Genomic DNA, 25,787 nt, shown 5'->3' on the forward strand with positions numbered 1-25,787 from the left:
GTTAAATAAATGTAAGCCACATTTTATAGATTTGCCTTCGTCTGTGAGTCCTTCCAGCTGTCTATTTGTCTGTCCATAATATGTAACAGTTTTTTTCTCTCTTGCAGCCCTAAAAGTGTATAGCATAAAAAACTTTTCAAAAACATTAATTCGCATGAGAAAATATGCACTAGAGGTTTTTTTTTTTTTTTTATTGCACCCAGTAATAGTCTTCCACTTATGGTTACACTTTGAATAAGTATTCAGTTTGAAGTAAGTTGTGTCACAAAAAGTATACATGCATATCCTTACAAAAGCATTGCAGAAATATTAATACATATGTTTAGATATATCTTTATTATTGCCCTTGAATTGATCGAATTACGTGCATCATACACAGTGCCGGTAGTACATGGGAACATAATTGTCCTGTGGGCACATTTCTGATTTACTTTAATATGTTTTTTTTTTTTTTTTTGTACCTTTATCACATAAAACTGTTATTAGGATTTATTTAGCAAAACTCATTCAGCAGAGAGCATAATTATGGTTTTGTTTTCTGTAGAATTAAAGATAAGAGTGCAAAGAAAAAGAAGAAGAAAGATAATACAGAGGTAATGTATACTACAATATTTACTGTTATAAGTCACATTTACTTCATTGCAATATTATTCTTGTGATAAATTGGTTTTTAAAATTTCAATTTGTAAAAGTGACCTTTGTTATCAACTACAGTTGAATCTCATTACCTTGACTCCCTAAGCACAAAGCAGTTTTCTTTAAGATAGATGTAATTCAACCTAAAATTAATGCTATCTGCATGTGCTTCTTGTCATGTGTTACTCTGGCCTCATTGTATATGTGCATGTATACATGTTATATACATTTGATATACATTTAAGACTATGTAGAAATTTGTTTTTATAACACAAGATCAAGCTTTCAGAAAACACTCAGATTTTATCTCCATAGTTCAAGTGCGTACCGTGAATTTTGAGATTTCAAAAGTCATTTAAGCCGTGCCATGGGAAAACCAACATAGTGGGTGTGCGACCAGCATGGATCCAGACCAGCCTGCGCATCCGCGCAGTCTGGTCAGGATCCATGCTGTTTGCTAACAGTTTCTCCAATTTCAATAGGCTTTAAAAGCGAACAGCATGGAGCCTGACCAGACTGCGCGGATGCGCAGGCTGGTCTGGATCCATGCTGGTCGCACACCCACTATGTTGGTTTTCCCATGGCACGGCTCATTTGTGCAGAGTATGCAGAAACTGTTTTAAATACAATCTGTAAGAAGATCCTTTGGTTTCATAATGAATAAGTCTGTAATACAGTTGAATCTTGTTATCTTGAACTCTCTTATCTCAAAATTCTGGCTATTTCAAAGATATATTCAAGTCACTTCCCAAATACATGCACACAAAAGATAATTTTAAGTCAAAAGTTTTGGTTGTCTCAAAGTAAAACACTTAATCCCATGGAATTCAAGAAAACGAGTTTCAATTATATAGATATATACTAACATAGAAAATTCTCTTTCAGATATGCATTTGTTTGAATAAACTGACAAGACATCATCCAGTCTACATTTTGATAATCCATCTTGCTTATTACCATACAATCATGCTATGGTATTCTGACTAACAAAATGAAGGGCCTCCATGACTTAGTGTTAAAAGTCACTGACCTTAAATCCTTTGCTTGACACAACTTTGTGTTCAAAAACTCAGTTTTGAGTGTAGAATTATGTCATGTGAGGAAGTCATGCAGCTGGCTTGGATCTTCCTTCTCATCCCTACCTGTAGCAATGCTGGCAGGGTCACCTGGGGTCTTCCTTCTCATCCCTACCTGTAGCAGTGCTGGCAGGGTCACCTGGGGTCTTCCTTCTCATCCCTACCTGTAGCAGTGCTGGCAGTGTCACCTGGGGTCTTCCTTCACATCCATACCGGTTGCAATGCTGGCAGGGTCTCCTGGGGTCTTCCTTCACATCCCTACCGGTAGCAATGCTGGCAGGGTCTCCTTGGGTCTTCCTTCTCATCCCTACCGGTAGCAATGCTGGCAGGGTCTCCTGGGGTCTTCCTTCTCATCCCTACCTGTAGCAATGCTGGCAGGGTCTCCTGGGGTCTTCCTTCTCATCCATACCTGTTGCAGTGCTGGCAGTGTCACCTGGGGTCTTCCTTCACATCCATACCTGTTGCAGTGCTGGCAGTGTCACCTAGGGTCTTCCTTCACATCCCTACCTGTAGCAGTGCTGGCAGGGTCTCCTTGGGTCTTCCTTCTCATCCCTACCTGTAGCAGTGCTGGCAGGGTCTCCTTGGGTCTTCCTTCTCATCCCTACCTGTAGCAATGCTGGCAGGGTCACCTGGGGTCTTCCTTCTCATCCCTACCTGTAGCAATGCTGGCAGGGTCACCTGGGGTCTTCCTTCTCATCCCTACCTGTAGCAATGCTGGCAGGGTCACCTGGGGTCTTCCTTCTCATCCCTACCTGTAGCAATGCTGGCAGGGTCACCTGGGGTCTTCCTTCTCATCCCTACCTGTAGCAATGCTGGCAGGGTCACCTGGGGTCTTCCTTCTCATCCCTACCTGTAGCAATGCTGGCAGGGTCACCTGGGGTCTTCCTTCTCATCCCTACCTGTAGCAATGCTGGCAGGGTCACCTGGGGTCTTCCTTCTCATCCCTACCTGTAGCAATGCTGGCAGGGTCACCTGGGGTCTTCCTTCTCATCCCTACCTGTAGCAATGCTGGCAGGGTCACCTGGGGTCTTCCTTCTCATCCCTACCTGTAGCAATGCTGGCAGGGTCACCTGGGGTCTTCCTTCTCATCCCTACCTGTAGCAATGCTGGCAGGGTCACCTTGGGTCTTCCTTCTCATCCCTACCTGTAGCAATGCTGGCAGGGTCTCCTTGGGTCTTCCTTCTCATCCCTACCTGTAGCAATGCTGGCAGGGTCTCCTTGGGTCTTCCTTCACATCCCTACCTGTAGCAATGCTGGCAGGGTCACCTGGGGTCTTCCTTCTCATCCCTACCTGTAGCAATGCTGGCAGGGTCTCCTTGGGTCTTCCTTCACATCCCTACCTGTAGCAATGCTGGCAGGGTCACCTTGGGTCTTCCTTCACATCCCTACCTGTAGCAATGCTGGCAGGGTCACCTGGGGTCTTCCTTCTCATCCCTACCTGTAGCAATGCTGGCAGGGTCTCCTTGGGTCTTCCTTCTCATCCCTACCTGTAGCAATGCTGGCAGGGTCACCTGGGGTCTTCCTTCTCATCCCTACCTGTAGCAATGCTGGCAGGGTCACCTTGGGTCTTCCTTCTCATCCCTACCTGTAGCAATGCTGGCAGGGTCACCTTGGGTCTTCCTTCACATCCCTACCTGTAGCAATGCTGGCAGGGTCACCTTGGGTCTTCCTTCACATCCCTACCTGTAGCAATGCTGGCAGGGTCACCTTGGGTCTTCCTTCTCATCCCTACCTGTAGCAATGCTGGCAGGGTCACCTGGGGTTCCTTCTCATCCCTACCTGTAGCAATGCTGGCAGGGTCACCTGGGGTCTTCCTTCTCATCCCTACCTGTAGCAATGCTGGCAGGGTCACCTGGGGTCTTCCTTTACCCATCAAAAGCTGAACAGTTGCCATTATGACCATTAGTGGTGTCAGTATGATATTAAACTTAACAAAAAAGCAAAACTGACAAAATAAAGACAGACCGGTTTAAATATCAAAGCAGCTGTAAGTGAGAATGTACAGATGGTAGAGTAGATGGATTCACTGATCTATATATCAACTTTTTACATACATTTTTCAGAAACGGTTGGACCACAAAGTTGCAGTTGCCCTTGGAGAGGAGGAGAAAATGACGTCAAAATATTTACGAGCCAATGCTCATCTCATTAAACCAAAAAGGTAACTTACTTTTAAGGTAGATAGTTTAAGTAAATCAGATAAATATAAATTTGACACATCATGTTGTAGGGTGTTTGTAAGGGAATACATGGAGCAAGTATGATTGAATTTCATGGATAAGTTTTTGGTGTAACACATACACAAAGTGTGTGGCTGCGATCTTCCCACATCTAGCAGAGTATCAGTAATGACCAAATTCTCAAAGTTTTGGTATTTGGTTCAAATAGATACAAGTGACATGCTCAGTTTCAAATTTGTCTGAAAGAATTTGTTCGCTTGAAAGAAATCAGGAATTATATTTTTGAAAAACTGTATACGCTTTCTTTTTACTTGCTTATCAATGCAGTCATGTTAAAAAATATCAAGTTTTAATTTCTGTAAAATTCTTCTGTTGCTAAGTGACAGTTATTTCAGAGATGTTGCTATGTAACAGCACACTTTCATGATAAATATACAAGAGAAATAATATTTCTATTTATTTTGCAATTGAATAATATTCAAAAGCAAGTGTTATTTTGGCCATAGATGAGGACATTTTATCTGTACGGAGCACTTGCTAGAGTGTTTTAGACTATCCGTAAGATTAAGGTAGTTCTGCACGTTTGATGAACTGGAAGTGATGGCGTAACGTCATTTATCCAGAAAACGTAGATTAAAGCCTGGATTCGGCGTACGGAAATCAAAATCATTTTATGAATTAATGGCAACATTTGAATAAATTTATTAAATTGTAACAGTTACTACCTTTCTAAAGTTAAAATATGATATTAAAACATCTGACACGCTAAATAATCCAAAATAATTCTTAAAACTAGCTTCAAATAGGCGGTTCACTTTAATAATGGCCAAATATCTCAGAAATAAGGACATGGACCTATACATTTTATTTCACTATATTATAGGCCATATGTTTATTTACGACTGTGAGAAGTTTCATTAAAATCTACATTGTGGAAAATTTTCTATTCGCGAAAATGTTCTGAAAGTTGCTATTTTCCCATAGACTTCCATTATGAAAAATTGTGTGAGGTCCAAATTTTTCAAATCAGTCTAGCAAAAAATCATGCACACGACCCTATCCTTTTTAATTGCTGAATAACCTAGGTACACTCGGAAGATTTGAAAAATCAAAGTTTAATCAAATTCTACATTGTAGAAAAAAGTTTGATCCAAATGTTCAGAACTACCTTAACATGAATCTTTTTCAGTTCCCCTGCTCTGCAAGACTTCCAAGCTGGGTTGCCAAGCAGCAAGAAGATCAGTCTGTGTGCAGATCTACACAACCAGTTTGCAGAATGTAGAGAAGAGAAGGCTCTTACACTGCATGATATACTGGATCATAAAGAAAGGTACACATACAGACTCGCACAGAGTTCTTGCTTTTTTGCATTTCAGCCCCCAATGTTTGCTCTAGGTTACAAGTGTGCCAAACTAGAAATCAAGAGGTCAGGAGTTTGCTCCCCCTGTGAGGCATATGTTATCTGACAAATTAGCAGAAGGCTGTTTCTGAATTCATTTGTCGTTCACTTCTGATTTATGAGAGGAAATTGTCAGATACTTGGTGGAGAACAAGTTAGTTCTGGTGCTAGAAACACTGGACTGCAGGACTTTTGTTAAATAATGATGTTTTACCCAATCAAGCGAACAAACATTACCTTACATTCATCTAAGTTGTTCTAGCAATAAGTTAAAGTTTAGTGTTTTGACTTCAGTGTAAATTAAAATGCATTTAAAGGCAGAAAAAAACTACTTTTGACTTCCAGTGCTGGTTATTTGAGTGAACAATACAAGTAACAAAACTCTTAGATATTTCCTCTCTGTCTGTTTAAATGAACAGTCTTCAGTAAAAGAAAAAGTACCTGTAGTAAATGTTTTGTTATATTTGTATTTTGGTTAAAAAAAATCCTTCTTTATAAATATCTATTGAGTATTGGTTGATAAACAGAATTTTTTTGGAAAGTAATACTCCTGTATGGCAAAAGCTATATTTTCTATGCAAGATTTTTTAACAAAATTTCTATGTAAGATTTTTTAACAAAAATTCTATGTAAGATTTTATAACAAGATTTCTATGTAAGATTTATGAACAAAATTTTTATGTAACATTATAACACTTATTTTCAAACATACAGCAAGTATATTTAATTGGATATATTCTCTTTACAGTCAGCGTATGGCAGTGTGTCAGAGTAAGTTTGTAAGTTTACAAGGGATGCGGCGACATGGGAGTAGCTTTCATCGTGCTGTAGAGGAGATGCGTACTAGGAGCTGGCAACAGTTACGTAAACCTGTAAACGAAAGGAAGAAATCTGTTTCCAAAGGAAATTGGTATGTATAGTGAGACTTCCGCAGAGCACATGCATTCCTAGGAAGTGTTAAATTTTGTTTGTTCTAACGAGGGTTATAGAAAATTCTTTTATGTGGGAAGGATAACATTTGTCTTTGTATAGAGCTTTGTTTGCCGGAGGTTTCCTTAACATACACTATACTGTACAGGACTGATCATTATCATTATACTTTTTCTGCTGTATATTTTATTATTATATAACATAAATGGTAACAGATTTGTACATGAGAGAATTCTATATAATAATCCATGCCATTTACTGGAAACATGTACAATAACCAGTTATTGTGCCAGTATCCACTGTAGGTTAATGGCATGGATTATTATATAGAATTCTGTCTTGTACAAATTTGTTTATGTTTACCTAAAATTTATTAACTGATGTGTTCATTCATTTTAAATGCAAAAGTAATAAAAAGTTTGTAATGACAAATAATTGTATACTTGGCATTACTTGCTTGTCAACATAGTAATACTGCTTTTCTAAAGTCATGCAGTATCTGAACTTTAATCCAGCTGGCGGCAGGTGATTCTGCCTTTGCAACCAGTGCAGACCAGGATCAGCCTGCTTTTCAGTCAGTAAATTTTCAGTGAACATCCCTTTAAATGATAAATGGTAATGCCCAAATTGAATGATGGACCGGTCCATTTTTGAAATTAAGCAGGCTAAAGGGATGCAAAACTTGTGCATATTTTTTCAAACAAATCTCATGACTTATGTAAAGTATATTATCTGTATTTTCCATCAGGTATACAGACTTGGTGGAGAAAATACCACAAGAACTAAAACAGGAATGGTTCTATGCAAAAATACTTCAGAAACTTGGAAACTTTGGATTGGTAAGTTAATAGATTGTTTTCTAACCAGTTATTTATTTATTTATTTATTTAAACAATAAGGAAACAAAGCAATTATGCAGGAAGGAGTTTCTTTTAACACTACAATAAAAACTGACTTAAGGTAGTACTGCATATTTGAAACAAATACTGCTCTGCCATGCAGAATCTTTTTAAACCGTATTGTTTCAAAGCATCACAATAATTATCCAAAGGAATTTCAACCAGCAAAAAAGATAGGATTATGACTGTGCTTGATTTTTAGCTCGCCTGAGCCAAAGGCTCATGGTGAGCTTTTGTGACCAGTCAATGTCCGTCGTGTGTGTCCGTCAACATTTTCTAAAAAAATCTTCTCCTTGAAAACCACTGGGCAGAATTACACCAAACTTCACAGAAATGATCCTTTGGTGGCCCCCTTTCAAAATTGTTCAGAATTGAATTCCATGCAGAACTCTGATTGCCATGGCAACCGAAAGGAAAAACTTTAAAAATCATCTTGTCCAAAACCACAGGGCCTAGGGCTTTGATATCTGGTGTGTAGCATCATCTAGTAGTCCTCTACCAAAATTGTTCAAATTATCCCCCTAGGGTCAAATGTGGCCCCGCCCCAGGGGTCACATGGTTTATATAGACTTACATAGGAAAAAGCTTTAAAAATTTTCTTGTCTGAAACATACGACCTAGGCTTTTGATATTTGGTATGATGCATTGTCTAGTAGTCCTCTACCAAAATTATTCAAATTATGCCCCTGGGGCTGAGGTCATTTAGTTATTATGTGAGTTATATAGGAAAAGATACTTAGAAATCATCTGATCCTATTTCCAAGATTGTTGAATTATAATTACCTGATGATCCCAAGTAATATGATGTCACCTGACTGTGACGTTGACCTACTTTCTTGTTTTTTAAGACACAGCCTTGACATTTTGATGACATACACAGTTTTGCACACAAATCGTAAAACTGAATTTCATTGACCATGAATGTGACCTACTGACTTTCTTAATATTTTATCTTCAGTTTGACATTTGAAACATGTAGCCCATATTACTCAGGTGAGCGATCCAGGGTCATCATGACCCTCTTGTTTTGTTGGACCCATTTGAAAATATTGATCTTGTGCCCAATTCTCACAATGAACTTTTGTAAGAAACTGGTGATATTGTGTGTAGAAAATTCTCTACATTGGAGATTTTAATGGAACTTGTCATAGTTTTTAGCTCACCAGAGCACAAAGTGCTCAAGGTGAGCTATTGTGACCAGTCATTGTCCGGCATCCATCAGCGTGCGGCATGCGGTGTGCATCGTCCGTCAACATTTTGCCTTGTGAACACTCTAGAGGCCATATTTGTGACCCAATCTTTATGAAACTTGGTCAGAATGTTAGTCTTGATGATCTCTAGGTCAAGTTTGAAACTGGGTTATGTTGGGTCAAAAACTAGGTTAGTAGTTCAGATCAAAGGAAAAGCTTGTGAACACTCTAGAGGCCACATTTGTGACCCAGTCTTTATGAATCTTGGTTAAAATGTTTGTCTTGATTATCTCTAAGTCAAGTTCGAAACTGGGTCATGTGTGGTCAGAAACTAGGTCAGTAGGCCAGATCAAAGGAAAAGCTATGTGAACAATCTAGAAGCCATATTTGTGACCCAATCTTTATGAAACTTGGTCAGAATGTTAGTCTTGATGATCTCTAGGTCAAGTTTAAAACTGGGTTATGTTGGGTCAAAAACTAGGTCAGTAGGTCAGATCAAAGGAAAAGCTTGTGAACACTCTAGAGGCTACATTTGTGATCCATTCTTTATGAAACTTGGTCAGAATGTTTTCCTTGATGATTTCTAGGTCAAGTTTAAATCTGGATTATGTGGGATCAAAAACTAGGTCACCCCATCAAATCATAGGAAAAGCTTGAGAATACTTTAGAGGCCACAGTTGTGACTCAATCTTTATGAAATTTGGTCAGAATGTTAGTCTTGATGATGTTTAGATCAAGTTTAAATTTGGGTCATGTTGGGTCAAAAACTAGGTCAGTAGGCCAGATCAAAGAAAAGCTTGTGAAGACTCTAGAGGTCACAGTTGTGACCCCATGTTTATGAAACTTGGTCAGAATGTTTGTCTTGATGATCTCTAAGCAAAGTTCGAATCTGGGTCATGTGGGGTCAAAAACTAGGTCAGTAGGCCAGATCAAAGGAAAAGCTTGTGAACACACTAGAGGTCACAGTTGTGACCCAATATTTATGAAACTTTGTCAGAATGTTTGCCTTGATGATCTCTAGGTCAGTTTTGAAACTGGGTCATATGGGGTCAAAAAGTAGGTCAGTATGCCAGATCAAAAGAAAAGCTTGTGAACACTCTATAGGCCACATTAAGGAAAACAGAACTACTAACTGTTTAACACTTTATACACCAGATACAATAGATTCCTGGCAACACATGTGCAAACATTGTAACGCCTACAAAGCATTATAATATGTTTTCCAGAGAAATGACATTATGTGTATGTGCCATCTCTTACGGTTAATCAAACATGCCGAACTACCTTAAGCAGGCAATCAAGGGAGGAGCAAAAATTGCTTTTTAAGACAGGTTTTTGCGTGATATAAGAAAATTTGCTTGGAAAGTATAGAAATCGGAATTAGTGAAATTTTAATGTGACTGCTTAAGACAAGTGACTACTTACTAGAGGATACAGCTTATACAGGTTTGATGGTATATACCATTCTAACTTACTAGAGGTTACAGCTTGTACAGGTTCGACGGTATATACCATTCTAACTTTCCCAGAATTGTGTGGCATTTATACATGTAAATAAATAAATGAATATGTATTGATTTTTTTATTGAAATTGTCACCTTTGTGACAGACATATTAACAACCTGAAACCGGCAATTAACACTTATTGTCTTGAAAGTTGGATACACTTGCAGATTGAATGTTGGTTTTCAGTACAGTTTGATGTTATACATGTATGTATAGTCTACATATATAAGTTACAAAAGAATATAAATCAGTATTCACTACATCAAAACTGTAATCCCTTGTGGTCGCAAGGGGGGTGAGAAAAATGCTTGAGTTATCTTGTGTTTTGGGTGATCCAATATAAGGCAACCACACAAAGTGCTCAAACTTGATCAAGCCATTGCTGCTTCAGCAAGTGATGTTTCATTGTACTTGTCAAAACCCATACAGACCTGCAGATTTGGTTTTGTGTCATATGCTCTCACAATTGATTGGGGACTTAGCTTTACAGGGTATACACGTCCAAACATTTATGCTCAGTTTAAAAAAGTTCAAATAAAAGATGATTCGATTTTAACCTTAAATGAGGTACCTAGCTAAAATGTTGTGCAATAGTATCCAGTAACAGATTACTAACCTTGGCTTTTCTAATAAAATACCTCCTTGTAGTACCCTTTAAAGACGGAGTGCTAAGCACTGGGACTACCAGTAATATTTTGCATGTCTTTAGTTAGACACAGCAATGGAGCAAACTTGCAACCTTCTGGACTCAAAGCGGACACACGGCACTCAAAGTGGACACTCTGCACTCCGCACTCTAAGTGGACACTCTACGAGTGAGCTGTTACAGCAGCATGCCCTAGCCATTAACATCTTATTTAAAAGAATTAATATAACTTCCTTGATTTTAGCCATTCCTGCATCGCAAAGGGAGCTCAATCGAGAAAGTATTGGTTGGTAGAAATAATACATAATATACTTTGTAGATTTATTTTGTATTTTGTTTTGCACCTTGTAGGTGAACTTTTTTTCACAATCTTTCATTTCTTAGTGTTACTTCGTATACATCTGTCATGCTTGCATGTATCTTATATCCATACTTTATTTTACAATCACTTCACTACAGTATTATGTTGAATATGTGTTTTCTCTTGCTATTGTTTACAGTTAATGACGGTCACCCCCTTTTTCTGGTCTTTTTGATTGATTTCTAGGTTACCCATACCTTCCCTAACATAATTTCAAGACAATGTTTCACAACTCTTGTTTTCTGTTTGCTAAATGATTACCCCTCTGCACTCCTACCATCTGTCTGTCCCATCCTCCAGTTTGTCTGCCCCATATTTTAAATCCTTTGGTTAGTTGCATCGAGACAATGTGCTGAATGCAAGAACAATATCAGTCTTAAGTAGTTATTTGTAAATGTCTCCCTAACTTTAAAACTACTGAAGGGCATTAAATTAAGGAAACTTGACGTACATTTTGATAAATTTTTCCATAAAATCTGATTTCATGAAAAATAATAATTTTAAATATGACAACCAACATAAAACAAACAAAAACACTTTCCAATATAATCTTCTATTCAAGTTGTTTTTCCTTAAATTTCTGTTTCTTTTTTAAAAGTAAGATTTTCAGATCAAAGTATTTGTTGCCTATCCCTGCTTTAACCCCCCACCACTCTAAACCTTTAGCCTGCTGGCGGCAAGTGATTCTGTCTTTGCAACCAGTGCAGACCAAAATCAGCCTGCACGGATGTGCACTGTTTGCTATTCAGTCAGTTAATTTTCAGTGAACACCCCTTCCACTAATAGGTGGTACTACCCAAACTGAATGATGCACCAGTCCATTGTAGAAATTTAGCAGGGTAAAGGTTAAAATCAACAGCATTCTAAGGAACGGACAGAGATCGATGAGAAAATGCTGATAAATCATAGAAGAACAACAACTACTAATTTACATCATTTATAGTTGTAAACAAGTATATTCTCTGAAATACAGGCTTTTCTTGAAGATACACTCCTGATATTTTCAGATCTTAGAAGTGATGATAGCCTGATCCAACATGATAATTTATATAATTGCTAATTTACGTTACCTGTAAAATCCCCTGCTTATGTAATGTAGGTGAAAATGATCACGTAAGATATATTAACTGTGATAGAACTATGACGTTGTTATATTAAATTTTGAAAGTTTTGTCACTTATTATGTTAGGATGCAATGAAATCTGTCAGCCTAACAAAGGTTTAATTTTTGTAACGGATGTCATAGCTTGTTTTGTTTTCATATTTCTGTCCATTAGTTTTTCCCAGTCTTCTTGTTAGCGTTCTTGCTGTTATTATAAAGTTGTATTATTCTTGCATGCAGTTTGGTAGTATGTCAGGTGTAAAGAAATTAGAGAGCTGGTGGTTTTGTAATGTAGAACATAGAGGGGTGAAAGCAAAAGAACTCGATCTGTCTCTTTATTTATGTACAATTCGACCTCTTACCCTTTAATTTATTGATATATATTTAAAATACTTATGAAAGACATGCCAAAAAATATAATCGTTTTCACCAGGAAGTATAATACCGGTAGGTGCACACAATAACTGTCTATTGTTTAGGGGAACAGTGACCTAAAGGCCAAGGTCACTGGGATCCGAGTTAACTTTCACATTGATATTTCACCTATCAGAAAAACTTCCTTTCAACATGAATAGAATGTTTTAAAAAATGAACATACATTCTGGTTTGGAATAATTCTCGCTACTGAAAATAACCCTCAAACCATGAAACCCATTAGAGCAGGATTTTTTTTGTAAGCTTAATTCTAGAGCTGGATTTTTCATTTGGTCCACATTAAGAGGGTTTCTGAGACACATAAATTCCAGTTTAAGTAAAGTATTAACTATGTATGTTTCAGGTGGAGGGGACAGGAAAACAAAGTATTTATAAGTTTATCAAAGTACTAGAAGGGCTGAGAGAGTGGGAGATTTGTAGCCCTGATATAACAGCTGCTGTAGAATTCTGCCGTGAACGTATCGTTGAAATGACAATTGAAGAATACGAGTCATGGTTTACTCAACGTTTTCCAAAAGTTACTCGGCCCCAGACAGCACCACCAGCTCCAAAAACTGAGAAGAAAGATATCAGTGCAGGATCTGGGTCAGCAACATCTCGTAGAATGGTTCCCAAGCGACCAACACAATCAGCATTTACTACTAGAAGAGTTCAGCATTAAATCTAGTTTATATCTTATATATACATACATGTTGTTACATTTGCTGCAAATCAAAATAAGTGTTACTAGTATATAGTGAAATAATGCATATTTGTAGGGGACTTTCTCCCATGGCTTTGTCAATCTGTGGAATTGAATCCTGACAGATAAGCTATTTTATTCATTTTTTCTTAAAAAGTTGAATTCCACAACTTATGGTCCCTTTGAAATAGTCATTTTTGCTGAAGCCACATTTTATGTCTCTGTAATATTTTTCACAGCAGTATTGCGAAATAAATTTTGTTTGTGCAGGTCAAATGTTTGTGTATTTTGAGCTAGGAACAAATTTTGATTTAAGACCATGCTAACATATTACCATTCAGTACATAAACAGTTATCTAGATATATTTCTTGCTCTACGAGGGTTGATCCAGAAATAATGTCACCCTATTTATTGTGCGTTTATTTTTCGTTGTATTATTACAGAAATAAGATAAAGATGTAGGCTAATTCAGTTATAATTGCATGGATAAATATTATTTTCTAGGATAATGTTTCGTTCAAATTTCACCCATGATGACATTTCGCCGCATGCAAAAATAGCGTTTCTTTCTTCAACAGTGAAAAACTACCAAACAAAAATAATCACCAGTTGACATCAAAACAACAAACCTACTCGTGAATATGTAATTATAGTGATGTGTAGTTACGTCTTTTAGCAGTCAATCCTGAAAACTGTAGTGGCATCCTCCTTGCTAATTGACAAACATATTAATTTCTGACGTCAATAAGGTTTCTGACGTGCGGTGAATTTTTTTACCATGCTTTCTGTGCATGTTGATAAATTGAAAAAAATTTCAACCACCCGTTTTATTTGAACCGATTTTTTGATATTTTGTCACACTTTATGTAAAGGTAGTGTCTGACTCCCATATTAATCAACAGGGCCATTAAACACGCAGCTTTTATTGACAGGTACACAATATATTGACATGTGCTGTACTGACCTAAAAAAAATTCTTTCTGAAATTGAAAATGCATTATGAAGTCCAAATCTGTGACTTAAAGCATTAATGAATTAGAGCCAAGATTTAATGAAAATATTGATCAAGAATGGAAAGCAAGGTTACTGCTAAGTTGTTGTCTTGTGTAGTGATAATCTCTTAAAAGGTAGTCACATTTTTCAGTTTTCATAATATTATATTCTGTTAGAGATTTATTTAAGAAACAAAAATACCTATTTCCCTTAAAGTTGTCTATTTCTTTTATTATCAATATAATTTCTAGTTTTACATTTGCATTTAATAAATATTGGGATATTTCAACTATTTGAAACAAAAGGCAAGTTTTAAATAGCGTGTAGCTTCAGCATTCATCTATTTTCAGTCTATTTTGGTCCGCAACCAAGATAGACAAAGGGAGGTAATAAGTATTTTATTAACTTGCATATCTAAATAATTTTGGCAAAATATGTATTTGTCAATGCAAATCTTTGATAACTTTCATACAATAGAGCTTATATTTATGTTTTTCCTTAGGCAAAATATGTTTATTCTATTTATACTTAGGCTAAAATAACTCTATTTTGGTTGGGCAACCAAGAAAGGAAAATCAAATTTTTAGAACAGCCTCAGTGAAAATCTGAAGTGTATTAAGAACTTTGTGAATACAGATAAATGTAAATGATCAGCTGATTAATTAAGTTTTCAAAATAATTCTCAGAAACACCAATCATTAGAAACTTGACTTTTGCTCGAGTTTTTAATTAGAGATCAGGATTTTGTTTAAGCAAATATTAGAAACTCTCGGGGGGTAGCTACTAGTATGGCTTTAATTATGATAGCTCTGTCTGAATGAGGTCTTAATAATGTTGAATAGTGGTAAATAATTACCAGTATATAATTTTGCCGTAGCAACCCCTACAAAATACTGAACTTTAAAATTATATGTGCATAACATTGTGTTTATATGGGTTTTTGTTTGTTGTTTTTTCCTCTTCCTTCAAAACTAATAATTTATCCAGTAGAGTTGCTACAAATTTTATAAAAAAAAAAAAAATGGCAAAATTATTTTGTTATATTCATTTCCAAACTAGCCAAAATATTGCTTATTGAAAATTTAAAGGGGTATTTATCTAGAATTTTATCTTTTTTTTTTCTTCAGAATTTAGGGAGGTATTAGTTTATAGTATTTGTAAAAAATGTACTTCAGGCTGATTCAGGGTCGTAAAAGCTCTTGTAAAGTCTGTAAACTATGAACTGACAATAATAAATAATGTCAAAATTTGATGCAGAGTGGAAAGATCATCTTTCCTTTATTCATTTAAATTTGTAAAGTATGTCAACCTTGAAAAATACATGTATAAATAAATTTTGATCTGTTACCAATTTCGAAATTGCAATATCCAACAGGATCTGGAGGTTTGGCCACTTTAAATAGAAAATTCAAAGAACTATAATTATTGTGTGTGTGTTTTATGTTCTGTGAAAGAGTTTGTATTTCTGCGAAAGCCAAAATATGCAGGGAGGGGTGGGGAATACATGGGGTATTTTTTGTTTGTTTTTAGCTCACCTGAGCAATGCTCAGGTGAGTTTTTCTGATCGCTCGATGTCCGTCGTCCGTCGTCTGTCAACATTTAGCTTGTGTATGCGATAGAGGCTGTATTTTTCAATTAATCTTCATGAATATTGGTCAGAATGATAACCTTGATGAAATCTAGGCCGAGTTCGAAAATGGGTCATCTCGGGTCAAAAACTAGGTCACTAGGTCAAATCAAAGAAAAACCTTGTGTATGCGATAGAGGCGGTATTTTTCAATTAATCTTCATGAATATTGGTCAGAATGATAACTTTGATGAAATCTAGGCCGAGTTCGAAAATGGGTCATCTCGGGTCAAAAACTAGGTCACTAGGTCAAATCAAAGAAAAACCTTGTGTATGCGATAGAGGCTGTATTTTCAATTAATCTTCATGAATATTGGTCAGAATGATAACCTTGATGAAATCTAAGCCGAGTTCGAAAATGGGTCATCTCGGGTCAAAAACTAGGTCATAGGTCAAATCAAAGAAAAACCTTGTGTATGCGATAGAGGCTGTATTTTTCAATTCTTCTTCATGAATATTGGTCAGAATGATAACCTTGATGAAATCTAGGCCGAGTTCGAAAATGGGTCATCTCGGGTCAAAAACTAGGTCACTAGGTCAAATCAAAGAAAAACCTTGTGTATGCGATAGAGGCTGTATTTTTCAATTGATCTTCATGAATTTTGGTCAGAATGATAACCTTGATGAAATTTTAGACCAAGTTCGAAAATAGGTCATCTGGGGTCAAAAACTAGGTCACTAGGTCATATCACGTAAAAAACCTTGTGTATGCGATAGAGGTTGTATTTTTCAATTGATCTTCATGAATTTTGGTCAGAATGATTACCTTGATGAAATCTAGGCCGAGTTCGAAAATGGGTCATCTCGGGTCAAAAACTAGGTCACTAGGTCAAATCAAAGAAAAACCTTGTGTATGCAGTAGAGGCTGTATTTTTCAACTGATCTTCATGAAATTTAGCCAGAATGATTACCTTGATAAAATCTAGGCCGTGTTCGAAAATGGGTCATCTCGGGTCAAAAACTAGGTCACTAGGTCAAATCGAAGAAAAACATTGTGTATGCAATAGAGGATGTATTTTTCAATTGATCTGTATGAAATTTGGTCAGAATGATTGTCTTGATGAAATCTAGGTCGATTTTGAATATGGGTTATCTGAGGTCAAAAACTAGGTCACTAGGTCAAATTAAAGAAAAATCTTGTGTATGCGATAGAGACTGTTTTTTTCAATTGATTTTTATGAAATTTGGTCAGGTTGATTGCTTAATGAAATCTAGGTCGAATTTGAATATGGGTCATCTGAGGTCAAAAACTAGGTCACTTGGTCAAATCAAAGAAAAAACTTCTGTATGTGATAGAGGCTGTATTTTTCAGTTGATCTTCATGAATTTTGGTCAGAATGATTGCCTTGATAAAATCTAGGTCGAGTTTGAACATGGGTCATCTAGGGTCAAAAACTAGGTCATATCTAAGAAAATGCTTGTTTTATCGCAAGAGACCAATTTTTTGGTCCAATCTTAATGAAAATTGGTCAGAATATTTGTTTCCTTGAAATCACTAGGTCAAACATGTTTTACACTGTTATGGAGTGTTTCTTAGGTGAGCAACCTAGGGCCATCTTGGCCCTCTTGTTTTAAGTTTCTGTGAAATTGTTTTAAGTGAATTCTACTTTGTTTTTTGTACTAGTTTTTTTTTTTCTAAATGAGTGTATTGGTTCACAATTTGTTGTTGTTGTTTTTGTTGTTGTTACCTTTAATGCTGTATATAGGCTAAGAGGTACTATAGTGCTATTATAACAAATGGCATGATGCTGATGTTTTGATTGAGTCATGTTTTGAATTTATTTTTTGTTTTTGATTTATCACCGTTTTTCAACAGTGTTTCAATTATATAACACTGAGCAGTTAACCTAACCAGTGATCCTGGATTCTGCATTATTACCAGCCTGTTCTCCACAAGTAACTGCCAACTTTGTCACATAAATCAAAGGTGAAGCACAAATTATTTCAGATACATTGCCTTATCAAATTCTCATGTAGAACATACACCTCCTCCAGGGATCAAACTCCTGGCCCCACTGTCTGTAGGTCTATGGTCTCCTTATTTAGCTAAGTGAGGGGTTTCATGTTTTTCATACATCATGAATAAATAGCTATTGACATGATCGGCAACACAAGTTTTCATTGCTAATAAATTTTCAGACTCTTGATAATATGCTAAATGTAGTGTTATCCAACTTTTCAGTTGACCGAATTGCTGTCGCGATCAAGCAAATTGCATGCAAGCTTACAGCTAATGCCACTTTCACAAAATGTAAAGAAACTTTGAAAAGAGCTGCACCGTTATCAAAAAGTTTGTCCCTTGATACATGGGATGCCAAATTTTCGTTTTTCACAGATTTGTTTGTTGCCAAATATTTTGAGTTTGTTGATGTCTGTTTTTAAGCACATTTGTATGAAAGTGTGTTATTGGAAATAAAGATAGAAGAAAAGGTATATTTGCATTTTAAAGTCTGTCATAATTTTAGACTCAAGAGTATAGATAGCTATAAACTATTCATTTTTCTGTCTTAACATTTTGTGTTGCGTTTTTATGAAGTATTGTAAAATTGTCTTTTTAAAGTATTATCGCATACCTTCTGCATTTGAGCTTTCTTTTGTACTGTGAAAAGTGATTTTTAACAAATTTACGATTGTTTATTGACTGTGATATATGCAGTTTGGCTCAGGTATAGTATATACATTTAGTCTTGTAGGTTTTTCGGTTAATAGTTAGACAGGAATCAAAACCTGTTATTTGTGTCCTATTTCTTTATTTAAATATCACATAATACAAATAACCACAGAATCAATTTGTTTTACATTTATCCAGTTTCTAAGGCTTGATAGCAGTCTCAGAATATAATTTTGCTATTGGTCAGTTTGAAGGTAACCAGTTGGATGCATATTATAAAACCAAGATTTGAGACCAGTCTACATACTGTGGACTCTGATTGGTTGATACTAGCTCATCTTGACCAGTCCTTGCATGGACCTCTTTCAAGTTTGTCCAAACGCCTTTGCTTGGTATCATTAGAGCTTAAAATAGTAAAAACCTTCAAATGACTTCTTCTCGTGTAACACTTGATTGATCATCACCAAACTTATTCTGTAGCATCTTTGTTTAAAGGACCTTCCTACAAGGATACTAAAACTTGAAAGGTCAATAGATAAGGCGCTTTTTAGGTGAGCAATTAAGTGTCCATTTGAGCCTCTTGTTATTATGAAGTATATTGACTATCCTTCAGTTTAAACTTAATTTGGGAGGTATTTAAAAATGATGACTACTATTGTATTATCCTTTGTATCAAATAGACTGTATAGAGGTATAGAGGCACTTCGAAGAGGACTGTTGTTAAAATCTGATAGCAAGAGCATTATTGAGTGCTTAATAGGTATTTGTATGATAGACAAAACTTTTGATATGATTTTACATATCATATATATATATTGAAAACTATTTGTTATAGAAATATATTTCTACTGTGCCTTATTAAATGATAAAAACTACTCAGAGTTTTATTATTTTTGAAGTTGCAAATAACTACTACTATTTTTGCATGATCAATTTATCAAAAAGAAGTTAGATGGCCTGAGGTTCCTTAACTTTGTTCTTAAATCCACAAAATATGTTGTTTTTATGCCCCGGAAGGTGGGCATATTAAAATCGCACTGTCCGTCCGTTCATCCGTGTGTGCGTGAGTCAGTGCGTCCGGTAAATTCTTGTCCGGGCTGTAACTCTTCCATCCATAAAGGGATTTTGAAATAACTTGGCATAAATGTTCACCGTGCTGATAAAATGCTGTACAAACAGACAGAATTTAGTTCAGCTAACATGAAATTGTATGTTGATTTTTAGCTTGCTTATTAGAAGAACATGGAGAGCTATACTACTCACCCCGGCGTCGGCATCCTTTTAAGTTTTTATGAAACGGTAATATCTTATATACCATCATAGATATTTACTTCAAACTTGGAACACTTGTTTCTACCTGTAGGCAAGAGTACACAACTCTGTCGAGAATTTTTGCTGAATTATGGCCCTTTTTAGCTCACCTGAGCCAAAGGCTCACGGTGAGCTTTTGTGACCGCTCAGTGTCCGTTGTGCATCATACGTCATGTGTCGTGTGTCCGTCAACATTTTCTAAAAAAGTCTTCTTCAAAACCACTGGGCAGAATTACACCAAACTTCACAGGAATGATTCATGGTGGTCCCCTTTCAAAATTGTTCAAAGAATTAAATTCCATGCAGAACTCTGGTTGCCATGGCAACTGAAAGGAAAAACTTTAAAAATCTTCTTGTCCAAAACAGCAAGGCATAGAGCCTTGATATTTGGCATGTGACATCATCTTATGGTCCTCTATCAAGATTGTTCAAATTGTGCCCCTGGGGTGAAAGGAGGCCCTGCCCCAGGGGTCACAAGTTTTACATAGACTTATATAGGAAAAAAATTTAAAAATCTTCTTGTCTTAAACCACAGGACCTAGGCCTTTGATATTTTGTATGTAGCATTGCCTTATGTTCCTCTACCAAAATTGTTCAAATTATGCCCTTTGGGTAAAAAGAGGCCCTGCCCCGGGGGGTCTCAAGTTTTACATAGACTTATATAGAAAAACACTTTAAAAATCTTCTTGCCTGAAACTGCAAGGCCTAGGCTTTTGATATTTGGTATGTTGCCTTTCCTAGTGTCTCTCTACCAAAATTGTTGAAATTATGTCCCTGGGGTGAAAAAGACGTTGTGCCCTGGGGGAACCAAGTTTAACATAGACTTATATAGGAAAAAAAATTAAAGATCTTCTTGTCTGAAAGTTCAAGGCCAAGGCCTTTGATTTTTGGTATGTAGCATTGCCTGGTGGATCTCTAACAAGTTTGTTCAAATTATGCCCCTGGGGTGAAAAGAGGCCCCACCCTGAGGGTCACTTGTTATAATTATGAATCATATAGGAAAAATACTTCAAAAATTATCAGATCATATTTCCTAGACTGTTTAATTATAATTACCTGATGACCACAAGTGATTAGGGATCACTTGACTGTGACCTTGACCTACTGACCTACTTTTTGTGCCCCCATAAGTGGTGGGGGCATATAGATTTGCTCTTGTCCATCCGTCCGGCCGTCCGAAGTTCGTGACGCACCTAGCTCAAAAAGTGTTTGATATAAATTGATAAAGCCTTGCATGAGTCTTTATCATGATATGAACTTGCGCACCTCCTATTTTTCGTCTGGCTCCACCCCCTAATTTTAGAGTTATGGCCCCTGAAATAGTCAAAAATGCACATTTTCACCTTGTGACACGCCTAGCTTTGAAAGTACTTGATATAAATTGATGAAACCTTGCATGAGTCTTTATCATGATATGAACTTAAGCACCTTCTATTTTTCGTCTGGCTCCGCCCCCTATTTTTAGAGTTATGGCCCCTGAAATAGTCAAAAATGCACATTTTCACCTTGTGACACGCCTAGCTCAAAAAGTATTTGATATAGATTCATGAAACCTTGCTTGAGTCTTAATCATGATATGAACTTGCGCGTCTTCTATTTTTAATCTGGGTCCGCGCTCTATTTCTAGAGATACGGCCCCTGAAATAGTCAAAAATGCACATTTTCACCTTGTGACACGCCTAGCTCAAAAAGTATTTGATATAAATTGATGAAGCCTTGCATGAGTCTTTATCATGATATGAACTTGCGCACCTTCTATTTTTCATCTGGGTCCGCCCCCTATTTCCAGAGTTATGGCCCCTGAAATAGTAAAAAAATATGCACATTTTCACCTAATTACGTGACTCACTAAGAAAGTATTTACTGTAAATTCATGAAATGCTCGAGTCTTTATCATAATGTGACCTTGCACACTTGGCATTTTTCTTGAGAATTTTAGCGATTATTATAGAGTTATGACCCTTGAAATAGCCAAAATAGTGGATTTTTTGTTTGTGATGCTCATAGCTCAAAAAGTATATGGTATAGAATAATGAATCCTTTTCATAATTTTTTTGAGGCTATACCCCATTAAGACTGCAAACATTTGAATAATATCCCCTTATTTGTGACAAAGTACCAGTGGTGGGCACACCCTGAGTCCTACAGACACATTCTAGTTTGTTTTTTAAGATACAGCCTTGAAATTTGGATGATGTGTACAGTTTTGCACACCGATCTTAAAACTGACTTTCAGTTACCATGCATGAATGTGACCTACTGACCTATCTTCTTAATATTTTAGCATCAGTTTGCCATTTGAAACATGTGGCTCCTATTACTCAGGTGAGCGATTCAGGGTCATCATGACCCTCTTGTTTGAAATTGGTTCAGTTTTCGTACAAGTCCACATTTTGTCAAAACTATTTGACTAGTGGCTTTGAAACTTTGAACACTTGTTTATCATCATGATGTCCACCTGTTTGCATGAGTGCATGACTCTGTCAACTATTTTCGCTGAATTTTGGTCATTTTTGGACTTTGAAATTGGGTCAGTTTTCGTACGAGTCAATGTTTTGTCAAAACTATTTCACCTGTGGCTTTGAAACTTTGAACACTGGTTTATCATCATGATGTCCACTGGTAGTCAAGAGTACATAGCTCTGTCAACTATTTTTGCTGAATTATGGCCCTTTTTGGACTTTGAAATTGGTTCAGTTTTCGTACAAGTCCACATTTTGTCAAAACTATTTTACATTTGAACACTTGTTTATTGTCATGATCTCCATCTGAATTATGGCCCTTTTTGGACAGAACTTTATGAAAAATCATAGTATTCCATATTTTGCCGAACCTGTTTGGTATATGGCTTTGAAACTTTGACCACATTTTTACCAACATAGTTTACATATGTAGGCAAGACTACATAACTAGGGACAGCCTCGGTAGCCTAGTGGTAAAGCGTCCGCTTCGAGTGCAGTAGGTCATGGGTTTGATCCAAATACCAAAGACGTAAAAAATGGTACTAGTAGCTACCTGGCTTGGCACTCAGCATTAAGAGGATAGTGCTAGGACTGGTCAGCTGGTTTCATTTTCATAGTTTTGTTTTTGCATTTTATTGCTGGAATATGTGGAGCGTGCATAAATTTATGTTTGTTTGGTCTAACCAGATTGACTTTTACTTACTTCCCAAAATGGCAACCACTCTGTCCAAGCCAATAATTGATTTTGATGACAGATGTGTACACATTTTGTACACCTTGAGAATTGATGAGAGTGCCATCAAGCCGATTCCCGCCAAACCTGCAATAACTTCAACAATCCATACCGGCTCTTTTATCAATGCCTCTGAAGAAAAAAAAAAGAGACTGTGATAATTTTCTTTGAAATCTTACTTTTCCAAGGTAAAAAGGTTCTGTCCTTAACTTTAATTTAATTTTCCTATCCTGGTTGCCCAACCAAGATAGCATTATTTTAGCATAACCTGTTAAGTATAAATTTAATAAACATACATTACCTAAAGAATAATATGAATATAAGCATTAAACTTCTATTGTATTTAATTCGTCAAAGATTTGCATTTTGACAATTATATATTTTTCCAAATTTCATTAGAAATGAAAGTTTATAAATTTACTATTACCTCCCTATACCTATCTGGGTTGTGCAACCAACTGAAAATAGATTAATTGTGAAGCTACAGACGGTTTTAAAACTTGCCTTTTATTTCAGGTAGTTGAAAAATTATCAAACGCAACTGTAAAACTAGATATATATTGAAATCTAAAGAAGTCCACTCTTTATATACTTTTATATTAAAGGAAGGTAATTACCTTGACCTTTAACCAAATGACACTTAAAATTATATATCTTATAAGCAAGCTATAAATTTTGATGGTCATAGGCGTACCCATTTACCAGCTATATATCTTAAGACCGATTTATTCAGGTCATTATGACCTTAACCTTTAACCTCAAAAAACAAAGGTCACCTGTTGACCATTGACGATCAATATCAAGCTATGAAGTATGATAGGTTCTCCAGCTTAAGATGATAAACAATTTTAGTCTGAAATGCATGTGACCTTGACCTTTTACTTACTGAATCCCAAAACAATATGCATCAGCTACTGACCATAAGATCCCATCATACGAATTTTGACATTCTAAAATAATTGACAGAAGATCAATTTTCAGTCTTGAGGTCATTGTTACCTTGACCTTTGACTTCCTGAACCCACTAAACAGTAGACAATCAACATCGTGCTATGACGTTCGGTGGTCATGGTCCCTAGCTTTCACTTGTGAGGAAATGTACCAGCGACCAATTTAACAATAATGTAGTGGTGTCAGTAATCAGTATTGACCTTGACCTACTGACCTAAAAACAACAGGGATCATTTATTGACTCACGCAATCGTGCTGTGAAGTTTGAAAGTCCTTGGCAAAAGAGGTCACCGGAAACCGTTTTCATTCTCGAGGTCAATGTGACCTTTCTCTTACTGAGGCTCTGAAATGCTAGAAGGGTCATCCAGTAGCCCCGGCCAAACAGCCTATGAAGTTTAACTTTGGTAATACAATGTATGTCAAAACTTTCTTCAGTTATTGTTCGAAAACCAAAGTACCTATATACCAACTGACAGACCAACTAGCAAACCGACAATAAGCATTTAGCAATATATTATTCCATGGGATTAAACACCGAGGGTTAGGGCAGCACATTAAATGTGAAATTTCTATCAAGAACTCAAAAATATTGGGGAAAAAATACTGAAAAACTTTCATTTGTAGATTCATTACTGCCGTAAAGAGTTATGTATTATACACTGAAAACACGTAGCTCGTCACGTTAGAACGGACTCTTAAATATCTCCATTTTGCTGTAAAATCGTTTTAATGATATTTAAGCGTTTCAATCAATACAAATTTCCTGAGTTTTGTGGACCCTCCTTACCCATAGTCTTTATACTTAAAGATGGTCTCAGTGTGGTTTTTCACACAAATAAATCTCAAAATATTTTTAAAGATATCTTTAAGGTCTTTTTTAACGTGAAGAGACACAACTATTTTCAGTATTGAAGTCCTTACCAACATGCGACACGCAGAATGGTCCCCAACATGTTTTAAATAAACCACTATGCAATATGGTGTCACTGTCAGTGTCATGGATTATCCAGTAATCTGAGGAGAAGCCAGCACTTGCCAGGATTGCCGATAAAACAGACAGAGCAGCACTGAACTTCTGTGTAATTGGAGCTTTGTTCTGAATCGGTACACCAACGATTGGGCCCTGCCCTGCAGGCTGGAAAAAAAGAACAAATGCACCATAAACTAAAACTATTCCTTCCACCATCCAAAACGAAACTGTGACGCGCTAAATATGCTATAACGAAAAAAAAAATCGAAAGTATTTTATATACACTTTAATCGCTATTATGTTATGGTGTCATTTTTCCTGATGACCTGGAGGACCACCAACTTTCAAAATCAAGTCGTCCCTGCACATTCTATCCACAAAACAGGTATTTCATCGTTTTCACTTATTAGAATATATGGTATCTTTCATGCTACTACAATACATTTTTATGTACTTAAACTAAGAAATTGCTTTAGAGAAAATTTCAGCATTTATCACGTCTTATATATGCAGGCTGCTTAAAATAAGACAGACAACTTCTTGATATTTTTTTTACGGTCCAGAGGACCTGTCAGCTTTAGGACCTGAAAATCAACTGTCCTCAGGACTGGGAACCAATGTAATTACAATGCATTGGTCGTATACCACTTGTAGAGTGGACTTAGCCGTCTGGAGTTTGAAACCAGGTCCCTGCTCATATAACTAAAGTAAAAATAATCCTGACAAATTAAATAAAAATAATTTAACTGAATTCTTTTTTAACAGGACTCCTACTTTGGGTACCAAATACTCCCCGTTGTTAGGTATCAATTTTTTTCCCGAAGTTTCAGCTTCTGCCAGATTCGTCAGATTGGTGTGAGAATTAATTCTTCTTCATTGAGTGCACGCACGCATTGAATCTACATCTTAATATTGGCGTCAAACTGACCTGACAGCGTCACTATAGTTAACTTTAACAAAAGGCAGACGCTTTTATATTTTTGTAGTTTAGTTTATTAGTTTATTTAAGTCTCTATAAAAACAAACATTGACATTTACAATAAAAACATTAAGACAACATATACATGACCAATCTATAAAGATATT

At 36.3% G+C, this 25,787-nt stretch overlaps 2 protein-coding genes and 1 long non-coding RNA gene across 10 annotated transcripts in view; 2 read left to right on the top strand and 1 right to left on the bottom strand.

The window, feature by feature from the left end:
- Positions 1-16,021, top strand: part of LOC123540234 (coiled-coil domain-containing protein 60-like) — a 98,044-nt gene extending 82,023 nt beyond the window's left edge. For 3 of the 8 annotated variants that reach the window (XM_053527298.1, XM_053527296.1, XM_053527299.1), the window contains 7 exons: positions 545-593; positions 3,776-3,873; positions 5,082-5,222; positions 6,040-6,201; positions 6,970-7,060; positions 10,707-10,748; positions 12,704-16,019. In XM_053527298.1, the coding sequence (XP_053383273.1) occupies positions 545-593; positions 3,776-3,873; positions 5,082-5,222; positions 6,040-6,201; positions 6,970-7,060; positions 10,707-10,748; positions 12,704-13,021 (901 nt within the window). In that variant the 3' untranslated portion in view covers positions 13,022-16,019. Of the gene's footprint in view, positions 1-544; positions 594-3,775; positions 3,874-5,081; positions 5,223-6,039; positions 6,202-6,969; positions 7,061-10,706; positions 10,749-12,703 lie in introns of all 8 variants that reach the window. The other 5 variants (XM_053527300.1, XM_053527295.1, XM_053527301.1 and 2 more) reach the window with 5 other exon arrangements.
- Positions 16,022-16,282: 261 nt separating this feature from the next.
- Positions 16,283-19,149, top strand: LOC128549766 (uncharacterized). Its single transcript, XR_008367922.1, has 2 exons — positions 16,283-16,337; positions 16,484-19,149. It is a non-coding gene; the product is annotated as an uncharacterized LOC128549766 (long non-coding RNA).
- A 3,578-nt stretch (positions 19,150-22,727) lies between these two features.
- Positions 22,728-24,917, bottom strand: LOC123540833 (uncharacterized). Its single transcript, XM_053525997.1, has 2 exons — positions 24,653-24,917; positions 22,728-22,912 (listed from the first exon to the last, which is right to left on the bottom strand). Exons 1-2 carry the CDS (start codon positions 24,915-24,917, stop codon positions 22,743-22,745), a joined length of 435 nt encoding a protein of 144 aa, XP_053381972.1. The 3' UTR covers positions 22,728-22,742.
- Positions 24,918-25,787: the final 870 nt, after the last annotated feature.

The sequence above is a fragment of the Mercenaria mercenaria genome, chromosome 16 (assembly GCF_021730395.1).
Source record: "Mercenaria mercenaria strain notata chromosome 16, MADL_Memer_1, whole genome shotgun sequence".
In the NCBI taxonomy this organism is placed as follows: Eukaryota; Metazoa; Mollusca; class Bivalvia; order Venerida; family Veneridae; genus Mercenaria; species Mercenaria mercenaria.

What these genes read in the sequence shown, in the direction of transcription:
- LOC123540833 (XM_053525997.1), bottom strand. Translation starts at nt 24,917, where the DNA reads ATGGTGGAAGGAATAGTTTTAGTTTATGGTGCATTTGTTCTTTTTTTC. An exon ending in ATTCTGCGTGTCGCATGTTG is followed by an intron (nt 22,913 to 24,652) that starts GTAAGGACTTCA and finishes TTTTTTCTTCAG; the next exon opens with AGGCATTGATAAAAGAGCCG.